The 16,724-nt window shown below is 36.1% G+C and overlaps 1 protein-coding gene across 3 annotated transcripts in view; it reads right to left on the reverse strand.

Annotated features, from left to right (window-relative positions):
- The window catches only part of Ttll7 (tubulin tyrosine ligase like 7), a 132,898-nt gene that overhangs the window by 58,009 nt on the left and 58,165 nt on the right, over positions 1-16,724 (reverse strand). For all 3 annotated transcript variants that reach the window (XM_010613737.2, XM_010613736.2, XM_010613739.2), the window contains exons 7-10: positions 14,931-15,147; positions 10,536-10,700; positions 5,437-5,595; positions 847-941 (exon numbers count right to left, since the gene is read on the reverse strand). In XM_010613737.2, the coding sequence (XP_010612039.1) occupies positions 847-941; positions 5,437-5,595; positions 10,536-10,700; positions 14,931-15,147 (636 nt within the window). The remainder of the gene's footprint in view (positions 1-846; positions 942-5,436; positions 5,596-10,535; positions 10,701-14,930; positions 15,148-16,724) is intronic.

The raw sequence follows: 16,724 nt of genomic DNA on the forward strand, positions 1-16,724 counted from the left end.
GTCAAAAATATCACAAAGACAGAATAATCTAAAAGAAATTTAACAGTTTGTGTACCAAAACATTTTGTAGTTTTCTTCCCCTCATTAAATTCTTAAGTTTGTTTTGAAGTTTGTAATCTTTTGATAAATTCTCTTAAAAATTCAAGAAAAGCTAACCAAAAAATCATAAACTCGCAGAGCCTACCTGGCATCAAAGGTCCAGTTATCTGACACCCATGCTGGTAGAACACTTACAATGGCAGACAGCTCGCTATTCGTGAAGAGTTCAGTTACACTGCTAACAATTTTCTTTAGTGGTGTGCCAAACGCTCTCCCCACATAACAGTATTTCAAATGCTTAAAATCCATGAACACGTACAATGCAACCACACCAGATAAGTCTCCTCTCAAGTTACACTTCACTTCTGTCTATGCTCTTCTATGATAAAGGTCACTCTCACTATGAACAATTGCATCTCTGTTCTTAGTGGGAAGATCTATGAATAGAAAAGTAGGGAATCTATGTCTGATTTTTTTTTTTAATATCCTGAATTACCTCTGTGTGCTTTAGTTTCTTCTTGGAAAATGAGGAAAAGCCAGAGTCTTCTATGATATTGCCCAATTCAACCTCCTACACTTCAGTAAATAATTACCACTGGAATCTAACCACATTTACTGAAGGCAGAGCATTATATCAGTGGCAGGAAAAGCAGTGTAAAAAGGGGAAAGATTGATCTGAACCTATCTAGTTTTAAAAGAATGGAATCAAAGAATTCAAAATACAGTATTACAGAAAATTTCATGCATAAATGACTTATCAATGCCAAATGTTGAAAAAAGATTCAGAAGATGGAGGAAACACTTTACCTGATGTTTAGCAGTTTCAGTGCATTCAGCAGCACTCCTCGTTTTACATCGTAGTCTATCTTCTGATCAGTTCCAAAGCTTGGGGCTCGATTAATCTGAAATTTACCAAGAGACAATGAGGAAAGGCAAATGCGTTTTCATCTAATGGGATCTCCAGTCCTTACCAGGGCGCCATAGTGAATCTCAAAGCTCTGTGAGGTGCAAGGCCCAGGTACCTCTGCCCCATCTCTGCTGTCCATCACCCGTCCCTACCACCTTCAGACCAAGACCTGTGCGGAGAGCACCTTCTGGAATTCTCTCCAGCCCACTACTCCATATCCTCAAGATTTTAAGATGAGAAAAGTTAAAGGTGACTTGTCTTGACAAAGAGGTAGAAAAACAAAGTGCTATTCACAGCACCAACACAGTGACAAATATACATGAACAGACAGCACGTAGAAAGTATTAGTGACCCCTTTTTGCTACTTCATCTATTCAAATCTATGAGTTCATCTCCTTCTGCTTAAAAAATAAATTTTGTTTCTTTCTACCTGGCTCAAACAGTACTTTATCAATTTCCATTTCAAAAGGTATCAACTGAACAACTCAGAAGTTAAGCTTAAAGGTAGCTTCAGGCCAACCTCTGTGGGCTTTCCTAAGAGTGTAAGGAGTAATAGAAAGAAATAAGCCATTTGTGTTTATCCTACTTCCTGTCATCAGCTCCAAGAGTTCATTTAGGAGGAAAACAAAAAAAGCAACTTTATATACCTTGAAATCCATCATACAATAGTCTATCATTTCAAGAACTGGTGTTTCTTACTTTATTTTAAGAGGTGGGTACCATTAATGTTGTAAAAATTAACAAGAACAGCAGGTGTTTAAGAAAATTGCTTAAATAGGGTGGTTAGAAATATTGCTAAGTTCAAAACTACAGGTTTGTTTCTAGAACACCAACTAATTCCTTAGGCTATTTCAACAAAAATGTCTTCTGCTAGTTGAAACTGTCCAAAACCATCAACACAAAGACAAAACAACTCATAGCTGATAGCATGCATTCTATCACTGGCAACTGAGGAAATGCCACATAAACTGAAAAACCCATTGGGGAAGATTGTGTCTCTATTTATAAATGTGGTGTAGGTTCACTGCAGAAAAACTATAAATAGAAGGGAAACTAACAACAAAAGATCACCCCCTAGTGTGCTGTTAACCTTTTGACAAACAGTATTTAGGTATTTTCTATACATGTATAATAAAAATTCACTTTATCTTCTACATACGTGTGTGGTAACAACTACACTTTATTTTATAAGCCAAGTTTTTCTCTTAACAATATATCACAACAATCTTTCATCATACCATCATTTTTATGCATTCACAGTACTTTTTTCAGACAGCTCTGTCATACTATATTTTAACATCTTTATGACTTAGAAGGTGGTAACAAGGAAGCAGTATCAAAGAGAAGGAAATCACTTGAAAATTACAAGAATGCCTATGTCTTCTAGGTCAGTTTAAGGAAGAGAGGTTATTAATCTGTTACTTCAAAGCTCTAAGCATTTTTCCTTACATGTACAGAAAAGGGGTAATATATTTTATATGAAAAAAGTTTCACCTATATTTATTCAAATCTGGATTTGTAAGACAATTAATGATATTCCCACTATTACATGTAACAAGATTATAAAATAACCAGGACATCTAGAACTGATGACTGAGCAATACACTGGAATGTTATCTATCTTTATAGAGTTCTTTGCATTCCATCGAAGTTGTAGCTGAGAATTTCTCCAGGTCTATCCTTAATCCAGGATAGGTCCTGGTATAGAACAACTTCATATTTCTCCTCCTTACCTCTTCCAGATTATTCCCTTTCCTGTAATGTGAAATAGTCTATGAAGAAATCTACCTACATATGACAAACTAATGTGGAAAGACAGTAAAACTTTATCAAGTTTTATGAGAAAAATCAAGAAATAAAACAAGAACCACAATGGCTGACAAAAGAAACTTAACACTACATGGGGTTCTAGCCAGCAAAATGCTCCTCTGCGATGTCAGTGGTCTCTTTGGTTCTCACTTCCTACTCCAATTCTAAAACAGAGAAATCCCAGCAGATATTAGAATCTTAAAGTTCAGTAGCTTATAAAAATCTCAAAGTGAAAAATAAATTAATGAACACTGTTAGTAATGGCCCAAAACAAACAGGCTTATCATTTCACACACACGTCTAGGTACCCATAACAGAGTCTGGGAGCCTACACGGTGTTGTTCCCTCTAACCTGCGGCATTCTCCCAGCCGCTCACCTCACATCTCCCCCCCACCAGCCTCTATCCTACCTTCTCCAGACTTAAAATCTCTGCCCAAATGTTCCTTCTGCAAAGACTTAAAAAAATAGCTCTTTGATATACACACTAACACAGAGACAATAATCACTCTATTGTGTACTCTTTTCTTGTTTTCCTGAAAAAATTTACAACTATTACAACACATCTGAGTCTCCACTAGACCAGGGCAAGTATTCTGTCCAATCCTTGTATTCCCACCACCTAACACAGTGACTACAATTGCCTTTGTTTAATTCCAGGGACTTAAAATATTGGCAGTATATTCTTATGTCACAATTTTCCGCTCTAAAAATGTTTTCAATGCTTGAAATTTTCTTCAGTTTTGCCACTATCGATCAATATCTGAAATTATGCTAGTTAGCTAAAACTGGGCATTTTCTCAGAAGTATCTTCTACTTTATTCCACTTGGTGGCGCCAAAAGGCTTGTAACAATATACTACCAGACCCACTACAATTTCAGCAGAGAATATACAAACCAAGATCTAAAGGGGAGGAGGGGGTGAAGGGAGGGTGGGGACAAGGGGAAAAAATGAGAACCAAGACCTGGAATGTAAAGGTACAAGATCCCAGTAATGAATGTAACTGTACTGTCTACCTAGAATGTACCAATAAATTCAATTTAAAATTAAAAAAAAAAAACATCAAAAATCTAAAAAGGTTAACTATTCTAAAATGCTAAATGCCCACTATACACAGTTTTTGATTACTGTGGAGTTTTTAGTGACTCACTGATCTGGTAACAGCGAAGGAGAAAAGATAAAGAATAAAGAAGCATATTATTTAGAGCCTTTAAAAAAATATATACAGCATTCAATTATTCAGTAAGCTATGGTGTAGGAAATTAATTTAAAAAAAACACTCCAGTAAGTCAAATGCCTTTTTTTAAAAAGGTAATAAAGATATTTATAAAGTCATTATTCTCTGCAATCCTTTCAGTTCTTCCTCATGAAAATACTTCCACCACTTCTCTACCTATCAAGAGTGTAAAAAAACAAGTAGCAGAGGCAGAAAAGGCACAGCTAAAAACAGGAAAGGGCTACTTTAGACAAAGAAGCAAACCTAAAGATAAAAATATCAGGCCTTAGTAAGGTTAAGGGCCTAGGCAATGGAAGAAGCAAAGGTTTAGCAAAGTCCTCAGATCTTATTTCTAGGACCCAGGCTAGACCAATACGAACAGCCAGTTGAGAACCACTATTTGCTCGCAAATGTAACACACATAATTTGTTCCTAGCAGATGAATACTCTCTCAATTGCTCTCCATTACATGAGAAAGTGTTCATGTACATGCCTTAATGTTACAAATATAACTTCCAACTTCTAAATCATTAACCAAAAAAAGACATAATCAATTTAGAATGAAAGTAGACGGAGATTACATCTTCTATAGTAATACATTCCTTACAATGTAACTTGGTAAAACATTGCTTAGATATATGCTACTTTCCTGGTAGTGGCCTAAATAATATTTTTAAAGCCCTGAGAAAAAACTAGGATCCAAGGTCCGAGGGCCTAGAGGGGACTGCTATGGGGCACTGCTGGACAACATCACTTCTAAGGTCGCGAATGGGTGATTAAGAATGGCCGGCAGGAAATGCAAAAATCTTCAACAGAGATCACCTTTATTTTCTCAGTAATATTTTTTCATTTGTCAAATACTGTTAGGTGACCTTTTATAACCACAGAAAAATAATGACAACTCTGACTTTACCAGGGCTGGGCAGCAAAACCAAAGGCATACAGTTGACTAGCTGTACAGAAGGAGAGCCAAGGCATTAAGGAAATGTATGCCTGCTGGGGTTCTGAGCTCTGAATAATGAATAATGAACCAACTGTAGCCTGCCTCTCTCTCTCTCTCTCTCTCTCTCTCTCTCTCTCTCTGCCTCCCTCCCTCCCTCCCCCCCCTCTTGGCACATAGGGCGCCAAATAGGAGAAACCCACGCTGAGTAGAGGGATGTCTAGAGCTCATGAGGCAGTAAAGATTGGGAAAATAGTACAACAGTTAACTCAGTAACAGAAGATCTGCCCTTATATTCAAAAATCTCACTCGACAATGCTAATCTGGGAAAGGCAGTGTCAAAAAACATATTGATTCATTCCTAGAAGTTCTAGTCCCCTAATTTTTATTCTCTTCCTCCCACACACTGTAGGCCTCCTCACAGTCAGCTAAGGGGAACAACTATGCCAAGTACAGGTTTAAAGCACATTTGTTTCAATACACAGGAACTAGGATGACCTCTCTTCCTTTTTAAAGAACACCTTACCTCCAGAAGCCATGGCTTTAGTTTTCTATCCAATAAAATGTCAAATCCCAGAACTTCGAAACACACACTTTCACTTCCTGGAGGCTGACCAGGTCTGCACATTCGATAGGCGTGTAAGACATGAGGTTCTGCTACAATCAGAGTCTTTACCACCAGTTCCTATAGAGATTGTGACAAAAGAGGTGAAATGCTTATTTCCCTGTATCCCGTTTACATTTGAACAAACAGGATGTGGGCCTCCTAACTGGTTTTCTGGCCAGAAGTATGCCATCCAGCCCCTGCCACTGTTTAGACATTTCCTTCACCTCTTCCCTTCCCAGAACCTTACTTTTTTTGGACTTTTCAAGTCAGTGTCACATCCAGTGAGGGTAGGTCCTCGGCACTGGCTATTCCTTCTTCCTGGTACACCCTTTCCCCTAAGCCTGCCTGTGATACTCAGTGAGGCCTCCACGGACACCATTTAAAAGTAACTACCAATCGTTCCTTATAGCAGCACACAGCATACAGTTTGTTTTTTTTTTCTTTTTATGACAGCATAGTTCTTTTCTTATTTAAAAGCAGCCCCATTCCCAGTGCATCATACTTAGTAGATCCTTAAAACATCTGTGAACAAATAAGTAAAAGTTCATGAATGTTCCTTCTGTTTATTAAATATGCAAGAGTAGGGTTGTGTGCTCACCCCATACAAAAGGGAAGGGGGATGACTGGAAAGAAAATTTCCAAGGACAGTACTTTATTCTGCAAACTACACTATGAACCTCTTTTTAGACGAAGTTTGAAAGGATCAGAGACACAGAATCTACAAGAGTTGAGTTTCACCACTACATACAGTGGTGATTTTGTAATTCATAAGATTTACCTCAGAAAATAATACTTCTAAATAAAGAACTATCAACACTTTTTTTTAAATCTTGAATTTTGAAAGTGGTAATATGAAAACTGGAGTAAGTTTCTCAAATACACAGTGAAACTGACTGCAGAGAACACACTGCATCCCGATTCCTGAAGCTCCTAAACAAGTCACTATTTTTCGTTTCATTTTTATTAGCACCTGCTTGTAGTACACAATGTTTACATTCCTCACGGGGAGTCGGCAAATGGATGTGATACGTCTTAATTCTTTCTCCATCTCCTTCTCTATCCTTCTCACCCCCTTCCTTCCCTCCATCTCTTGGCCTCCTTCCTTTTGCAAAAGATCTATCTCCCTGTTGCTATATAGAAGTTTCTAGTGCTATTTTTAAAAGTTGTTATATTGAAGTTTGAGAACAAGCAATGACTTATGAAAAATCCAGCAATCTTACAGTTTTCACTTAAAATGTAGTATATTATTAGCTTTCTAACTTCTGCCCTACAAGCACAGGCAGTAGAGGAAGGCAAAAAAGAACTTGACTCTTGAGTCAGACTCTGGGTTTGCTCTTGGCTTTGCTACTTGAGGCCTGGGTAGCCTCAAATCAGGGTGCTGGTGTCAGGACAAAATGGGATTCCATGTAGCATAATACCTATACTAAAGTTGCAATACATGTTAGCTACTTAACTATTATTGTTAAACTACCATTTTTCTAGAACTCCACACAGTAAGTTAGGTCAGGCACAAATATTACTCTACCTGGGGGAAGTAGTGTTTATCACATGGGAGAGAAAAGGAGGGGGTACTCATTAGCCTCACTGTCGCTCAGAACCACAGTCCAGTTCAGACAAACATCAGATAGATATTTGGGGATAAATATCAGGCATGCCCCAAAAGGTTGTGAAAAACAAAAGAAGTTGTGTTTAAAATCTCAAAATGTATAAGATGAGAGATAAAAAAAATGACTTCACAGAAATCTATGGAGATATCTTTGAAACAACTTAGGAGTGGGGGAAGAAAAAAACCACCTCTGACCAATAAAAGTATCTCTGTGAAACAACACAGGCTGGACAGGGTAACAGTGAATATTATTTAATAGACCTTGAATTACAAATTTGTGTTCTTGCTACATAGAAAACAACGCATTTTTAGAGAGTAAGGGCAAAACTATAAATAGATGTGAAAATTAGGAGCAATATAACCAAACACAAATGAAATTCTATTTCTGCTTTTCAGCATTTCCAACATGTGTTCTTGATTTGATATGATTTATGATGTATCTCTTAAGTACATAAACGGTACTCAGTAGGAACGCCTTTAGGAGTCATTCTACTCATTTTTTATTTCCATGGCCAGACTTTCTATGGATTTCTTATTCATTCTTGACTAACACAAAGCACACAACTCTGAGTCATTCTACTTTAGGAGCCATTAGGAGTCATTCTACTCATTTTTTATATCCATGGCCAGACTTTCTATGGATTTCTTATTCATTCTTGACTAACACAAAGCACACAACTCTGTTTTTCACAGGGTATTTCATGAATTAATACGGAAGATGGTTATTTTTTTAGAGAAATTACCCCCACCCAAAAAAGTTTTAAATTAAATTCATGGAGTTTGTAAACTAAAGCATTAAAATAAAAAATTTGCTAGGTAATTGCTTTCATTACTCCTCTTGTAATTATTTTTAATTTACTCCATCGATTCACTTTTAAAAGATATCTGCATAAAATATACCGATTCTTGAAGCAAACTTTCAGATACTTACATAAATGTACACAAATTGATAAGATGATTGCACTAAAGTACTTGAAAAAGTTAACTGATTATTTCACTGGTCACTTATGGATTATTAATATACATTCTAACTAACATAGTCAAGAATGATGCAAAGCTCACCCATTTACAGACTAGAGACTAGAGTGTCATTACAGGCCCAAATTGACCATTTTTAGGTTACATCTAAAAATTGTGCTATAGGCTATAACAGAAAAGTTAATTTCTATACCTTCATATTATTGTTAGTCTGGCTTCTACATCTTTCCTTAATTCCCATGAGCGGAAAGTAACATCTAAACCAATGTCTTCAAGGGTGTTAAGGCTAATTTTTTCACTCTGGGTGAGTCTCTACGTATTCTTCCCTAAGGCAGCCCAATGGGTTCCATATTTCACAATGAATAAAACATACATGGATAAAGAAACAAAAATAGGGCTGGGGATTTAGCTCAGTGGTTACGCTGCCCGCCTTGCAAGCACAATAACCCAAGTTCGATCCCCGGTACCCAAGGAAAAAAAAAAAGAAAGAAACAAAAATATAATGCCAGAGGATATATAAAACTTTCTTGGTACTACTGAGTTAATCTAAGGACTTATTTATTGAATTATCTAGCTATCATTAGGTAGAACTTTCCATCGATAAGTTACAGGTCAAAAATAACAAATTTCACTATGCTTAGGGGAATGCTTCCAACCCACTAAGATAGTAAACTGCCATTTTTATAACAGTCTTTGGAACTGGCCTCAGTAAGTTAAATAATTAAACATGCATTTGTATTATCAAATTCCCTATTTAGAATATTGTCTCTCAGGAAGATATAATGGAAGATTAACAAATTTGTAGGCATCTGGCCATATCCAGATGACAGATTTTTATATTTTTTAAATTCACTATAAATCACTAATATGTTAACAAATTAGCAGAAAGAGCCACACTGGACCCAAGGTAACTGACAGGCTGGTTCTGATTAGTGGCCATTACATGTGGCCCTCTCAACCTCTTCCCAAGGTTCCCAGAACTCCTTGCTGTGTTCTACCTGGATCACTCCTTGATCTACCTTACATCTCTGACACCTAAAGACCTTGGGTTTACAGCCTATGCTAATGAAAAGGTAGACTGATCAACCAATAATACAGTCACCCAGAGCATAAATATAATGATACTGACTTTTCTTTCTGATTCTCGTGATGAAGAAAACCAAGATCAACCAACTCCAAACTTTCACAGCCATCTTCCAAGATTTATTTAAAGTATATCTTGTGTGTCCCTAAAAGAAAGCTAAATTGAATTGTATGGCCCAATCTTTTAAGAATTTTCAACAGACACACTCATCTAAATTTAAATACTATTTTACTACTTCTGCTAGGACTGATACAGGATCTACTTCACCAAGGTTATCTTTATATCTAGTTTCACTTTGATCATCAACCCTTTGGAATTTCAGCCTTGTCACGCCTTTGTCAACTGCACATCAAATACATACCCTTGACTGCCTATTTTCCTGAGGCAGCACTTCAAGGTCAACTTATCTAGAGTGGAACTCAACATCACAGCCTCAAGGACTTTAAAATCCTCAAATCAAGTGTCAATATTTCCAGGAAGATTCTTTTAGCCATTTCATTGAAGCTGCTATATGTGGTCTTCCTCTATACCCCACAGAACCCAATGCCTGTCTCTGCTGTTGCATTTGCTACATTGCATTTCACAAACAATTCTTGTGCATGTTTTCTTACGAGACTCTAAGTTTTTGAGGATCAGAGCGGTGTCTTCTAGATATTTATCAACCAGAGGCTCATGCTATGCATTAAATAAATAAACAATGAATAAGCAAATAAAACATTTTCTAACTTCAATATCAAGTTCTACATCTTAAAATAAATTCCTTCCTATTCTAGTTCAGACAGCGCCATTCTCCCTACCATTCTTCCTTGAAACTTCAGAGGGACCTCTGAAACTCTCCACCCTGGACATTCAGTTAATCTCAATGTTTACCATACGGTCCCCTCATATACTATGATCCAATTCAGACCATTCTTTTCATTTCCACTACCTTTAAGAGCCTCCCACATGTCCTCTCTACCTACTCTCAGTCTTTGCTTTAATGTATCTTACTCATATTCTCAAATCTCGCTTTTAAATACATGGAGGTTTTTGTCATATTTCTCTCTTCCATTAAAAACTGCACGAATTCCCATTGCTTTACCTCCACACATTTCTCAGCAGCAGCAAGTCCTCACAAATCTCCCACAGGCTCTATGTGAGCCACCTACAATTCTCATGCTCTCGTGCCTTTATGTAGGCTTCCTTCTCCACCTAAAACTCCTCTCTCCCTAGCAGCGAAATTCTTTTTGTCAAGGTCAATCACAAAGAAATGCTCTTTCTCTGCCCAAGCTAATGAAAGCTCTTCTTTATTTAAATTACTTGATGGCATTTTAAATCGACAGTTACAATTGTGGAATGGGATGATCTTACTGAAATATCACTCCAAAACTTAGCAACATCATGGTGATTCTCTTGTAAAAATTCAGTGAACCATTTAATAGAGCGTTTGCTGCCTTTGTCTTCAGTTTCATCCCGTTCAAAACGTTCATTATGCTTGTTCACAGAGTAGTTTGTCAGATGCATGTATAACTGGGTCTGTAACAAGAAACAAAGTTGTTAACGCCTATGACATTTTACAGTTTTATGGGCTCACAGAAAAGAAGTCATTCTAAGACTAATAACAAGTTCAAAGTTGAAACAATACAAGCTGACAACCTCATGGTTATTTAATTTTCAAGTAAAATGGAATGACAGATTTTCCTTGAAGGACCTGAGAATGTAGTCATCTACAGTATGACTTTAAGTGTCATTCACAATATTAAAAATACTAAACAAAGGGTCGGGGATATATCTCAGTGGTTAAGGTCCTGAGTTCAATCCCCGGTACAAAAAAATAATAACAATAAATAAATATGAATAAAGAAAGTAATTAAAATACAAAGTTGCATATTGCTAAGGAAGAAAAATCTCCAAATTTATTTTTATTTTTAACATTTTGGGCCCTTACAGTATAACAGATTTGTTTGAGAAAAGGAATCTTCTGAGAAAGGCTTCCATGTCTTTAAAAAAAAAAAAGTAAAAAAAAAAATGAAAGCCCTAATATTCAGACCAAGAGGCAGGACTGCCAAACTGCATGGCACTGGCTGGGAAGCCATTGTGTTTCATGGACCAGCCAGAGAGGGGGATGCCCCACATAACGCTATGCAGACAGATATCTGAATGATTAAAAGGAAATGAATTATGCTCCATACCAGGGTTCCTTAAGATTAGTGTCTTTTATTCTTTTTTTTTTTTCTAGTTTATTGAGAAGGGTCTTGTTATACAGCTCAGACTAGCCCTCAGCTCACGGTAGTACATGTTGGCCTCACCCTAACTCACAGCCACTCTCCTGCCTCACCCTCCCCAGTGCTGAGATTACAGGTATACATCCCCATGCCCTCCTCTGTCCTCTTTATTCTTAAATAAGTGGTTTTCCTTAAACTTTAAAATAATCCAAAATTTTAATTTCTCATGTCAATACACACTGAACGGTTCCTTATCAAGCTACATAAATATTTCTCAAATTTCATCTTTAATTCCAACTTTCCTCATTATCCTTCTCCCAAAGATTACTTTGGATACAAATACTGCATTTGAACAAATACATATTTCATCCACCTGATTATTACTTTGATTTCTTAATAATAACTATAGTCAAGTTTTACTTTATTTTTACTAAAGTTCCTTAGATCTGCTGTAATAAAATCTTAGAAGTAAAGAGAGATGATGGCTTAGTTATATGTTGAAAAGTTCATGTGCTTACCACTAATTAAGGATGTATTTACTAAATGATGTTTAAGGAGCAACTATAGAAGTGAAGGAAGTTATGAGCCACATAACTACTTGAAAGGGGTAAAATAATAAAACTCATACCCTATTCTGCCTGTCAGTATATAGGTTCAACATAATGAATTAGCACATACAGAAATTTTCAAGGATTGACCAACCACTATATGGCGGCAAAAAAAAAAGGGAAAAATAAAGATTTATTACACTTCAACAACATTTGAAAATTTGTCTTATCTCTGTAATTTAAGAACATTTAATTGTCATAAAAATGCACCACTTGTTACAGAATATATTTCTTAAAAACTGGAAATATAAAGAAAAAAACATACAGTGATGTGTCACTCAAAGCTGACCAGTGAAGGCATTTTGTTGTTGTTGTGCCTTTTTTCAAGTCTTTTTTCTTAAACTTACCTTTTATATATTTGTGGTCTCAGTTTACATAAAATGTTGGATTTTTTTCATTTTTTCATATATCAATCTATAAACTCAACTATGAAAGTGTAGAGACAGATGAGGAATTCTGCATTTAACTAAAAGAACATCCTTTTCTATATATGTAAAATGAGAAAAGGAAAAAAATGGAAACAAAGCTTTTGTAAATGGGAAGGGGTGGAAGGGAAGGAAGGGGAATTGGAAAAATAAGAACTAAGACATATCACATGCAGGTACAAATTCCCAATGATGAATGGGATCATAATGTACACCAAAAATGTACCAATAAGCATAACAAATGAATAAACAAACAAAGCGAGATGGTTATTTGCCAAAAACATTTGGCAAAATGACACACAAGAGATTACGTTTCTCTTCTCCCTGTCTCTCATGATTTCCTAACCCAGTGTATTTAAGCAAAGGATATAAAAACAACAGTACATAAGAATGAAGCATTTTATCACCTAAAAGAATGTCCAAGTCTTCCTCTCTCCAATAGTATCAAAAGATAACTACCTCCTTATATATATGCAATTCAATTTTAAAACCTCAATTAGCTTAATCATAATCAGATGATAATTTTCAAATTATGTTATCACTCAGATCTCTTGGTTGAACTTCAAGCCCATGCGTATATCCAAATGCCTATAGAGTAAGTCTTCTTAATGTCACACAAGCATTTAAATTGAATGCATGAGTTTCTCACAAAACCTTTAATAGCGCCTGTATTCCATTCTCACAGACAGTAATACCCTACAATCCTAGGGCCCCAAACACACATTTGAGTTTTTGCCTTGATTTCCCTCTCTCTTATTCTCATTCCACAAATCCAACCTATCTTCATACTTCATGAATGCCATCTGTGTAACCTTAGATACAGTTCAGATGCATGTCTGTCCCGTAAGCCCAGCCCCACTGCTATTATTTCCATTCAAATTACATCTCCTCTCATATACGGTCAGACTAAAATATGATTGCTGTCTGCTTTATCCTTCTCCGCTGCCTTCTCACATTCTCCACAATGCAGACCAATCAACCCTTTTGTAAACAAAAATTTCATTCCTTCCTTCATCTTAACTTCCAAAACCCTAGGCAAGGGCTACAAAGTTCTGAAAGATCTGGTTCCTAGGACTCTTTCTGCCAGGTCTAAACATTCCTTCTTAGCCTGTACATTAGCCAATGGGAACCTGCCCAGACATTCCAGTCTCTTTTACTTCCAATCCATTCTCTTGCCTGGAGCTTCATCCAACTGCATCCCACTCTACCCAATCTGGCTGACTCTGCATCAGTCAGACTTCAATTTACAACCTCCCTCTCTATCCTTTATCTTCAGCTGGGTGAGTGGACCCTGCTACACACTGCAATAGCTCAATCTCTTGGACCATCACACTTACCATTAGGTATTATAATTGCTTATTTTATTTTCTGCCTCCCCACTAGACTACTGCTTCTGTGAGGGCAGGCACTGCGTCTGCCTTGGTCACTGTTTTTCAAAACCAGCAAAATGCCTAGAATGTAGGAGAGTTCAAACATTACTTGGTAATTGGCTATATCCACACCTTGTGACCTCTAATGAGATGTTTCCTATCAAAACTTTTAGACAGTTACTTCATGTTTCCTTTGTCAGTTTTACAGCATTTTTAATTTATTGAACATAGCAACATTTATGATCAGCCACTATTTAATTTTGAAAACATGACCAATCTTAATACAAATAATTGTGTACATGATAGTTGAGAACAATCAGGCCTCTGACAAACTGAGAAACATTAATTGTAATATAGTTACTAGTTCCCAAAATAGCATTTCATATTAACTAAATTTTAAAGTATAGATCATACATCACAATTCAACTTATATAAACTGTAAATTATAGTTTGTGATTTTTACAATAAATTATTATTTTTATGAATGTCTTGTAGTTGCAAAAAGGAAATCTTAATGGAAAAATACCTCAAAACGCTCCATTTAATATTTTTTTAAATGCACATGACTAATTTGTTTCAATTTCACATTTGGTTAGTGTAAATTTACAATCTCATTTCTCTTTCATGCTATAAAAATTAAAAACTACTTGGCAAATTTTACACTCTTTTGGTTTCATAAGCTATATATTCACATTCTACAGGTTCACACACACTCCTTCTCTTATACAAAACCCACTGAAAAGCCAGACCCTCAATGAGGAGCTGAGCACTTAACTATCGCTGAACTACGCTCCATTAGCACTTGAACCTGTACTCCATGGCACATTACTTTTATTTCTATCACAGTCCTTCTGTATATGCCCATGGCATAAAGATGTGTCCTAGGAAATCTAGCCTTGTTTTTGCAGTACCCAGATGTACCTTTTCCTAATTAGCCTGCCTATATCAAGACACGCTTTCGCGAATTTTCAGAAGTTTCCTGTAAGTTAGAAGTAGTCTTGTTTATAAGCATGACTCTTCTAGACCATAAAAACCTAAGAGGAGGAACTTTGACTCATAAAATGTTTATAAATAATAGATGCTTTAGGAGTAGATGTTGAACAAATGAATGAAACAGATTCTTTATGGCATCACTTACCAAATTGGACTCATTAGGTGGAATGTACTTCTCTGTTCCCATTCGCACAAGTCCATCATGGTAAAGAAATATTTTTAATGGATCACAGGATGTTACCAGAATATAAATTCGTAAATCAAACTTGTAACCTTCCATTAGGAAAGGCTTTTCAATATATTCTTGAACAATCAAATGATCCTGAGATGGAAGTTTATCCCCATTTCTTATCAATGAAATCCTAAGTGTAAAGAAAAAAACAAAAAGAATAATTTAATCAAATCAATCTAGAGGCAAGATGTTCAAAAGTTACCTCCATACTCACTAAAGAGGAAAACAGTGCAATGAGAAACTCCAACATCAGTCCCTCCACAAAAGCGATGAATAACAACAACAAAAAAATACATCAACTTTTCAATTATAGAAACAGCTTAAAGTTTGCAATATCCAGAAAATAATTAATCAAGAAAATAACAGCTGGATCTGTACTAAAAACAAACAAAAAGACACCCCTGGCATTTTAAGTTGCTCTCCTTCCACCACCAAATTCCAGTTCAGCAGAGACCTTGAACAACAGCCCACATTGCTGCTCCCACAGAATGGGCTCCATTCTTGTGGTTATTTTACCTGGGGGGGGGCTTGCTTTCACCTTACCTAACTTGTAACTGCTAGTGCTAAGTTGCCTACCTTGAGGAGCAACCGTTGGAAACATTTAAAGCAAATATCCCTGCTGGCTAGGCCAAAAGATAACACTCAGAGCAAAGAAGGGAGTAACTAAAAAGACTGGGCAAATGCTAGGGGATGAAATTCTTTGAGTCTTTGTATAGCTCTAACATATTCATTCGGAGTAGAAGTCAATGTGTACGCCCAACCTAGATGTATGCTCCGGAAAGATCTGAGAAGGCCCTAAATTCTCATCTCTGGCTAATCATGAAACTCTACCTAAGCAAGCTAAAGGTGAAGGCAGAGCTGTAAACTGCCTGTTTCAGTACTGAAGGTGTGTGCACTACCACTCACCAGTTACTTGCTATATTGTCATCAAAAGAAACAGGAAGATTAAGCTGGAAAGTTCTTACTTACGTATGATTTAACAATAAAGATAACCTTGTAAATATAAATATATTAATATTAAATTTTTAAAAATAGATTAAATGTAAAATGCAATTCTCTTCCAACTCAAATTTTCTTTTTATACTAACATATAAGAAGTTAGTAACCCCAAAAAAGAAGTTGATAGCTGGGTAGTACACACCTGTAATCACAGCACTTGGGAGGCTGAGGCAGGAGGACTGCCACAAGTTCAAGGCCAGCCTGGGCTACTCAGTGAGTTTGAAGCTAGCCTGAACTACAAAGCAAGACTGTGTCTCCAAAAAAAAAGTCAACGTTGGACAATATAAAATCACACAAGTGTTTATTTTTAAACTACTAAACCACATTTTAAAATAATATATGATTGCATTATTATATTATGCTTAAAAGTTAAAGCAAATTTCTTGAACAATAATTTAATCTGATAGCTACCATTTCACGTATTTTTTAATCCCACAGAATTTTTCAAGTAATTTCTAATTTCAAAAATTAAAATGATTCAAGTATATTTTATTAAAAACAACCTCAGCATATTTTCTTTGAAAATGTGCATTGCAGAAAACTAAACATAAGTGAGCAAAAAGCAAACAGGAATTTTAAGTTGCATGTTCTATTCTCAGCTAACACTTCTAGTTTTTGGCACTCTACCTTAAGATGCATTCTACTTTATTTTAGATACAATTACCATGGCTACACAAAGAAAAATAATTATGAAGCAAAGAACACACA

This window comes from Fukomys damarensis, unplaced genomic scaffold (genome assembly GCF_012274545.1).
Source record: "Fukomys damarensis isolate Sample0158 unplaced genomic scaffold, DMR_v1.0_HiC HiC_scaffold_33, whole genome shotgun sequence".
In the NCBI taxonomy this organism is placed as follows: Eukaryota; Metazoa; Chordata; class Mammalia; order Rodentia; family Bathyergidae; genus Fukomys; species Fukomys damarensis.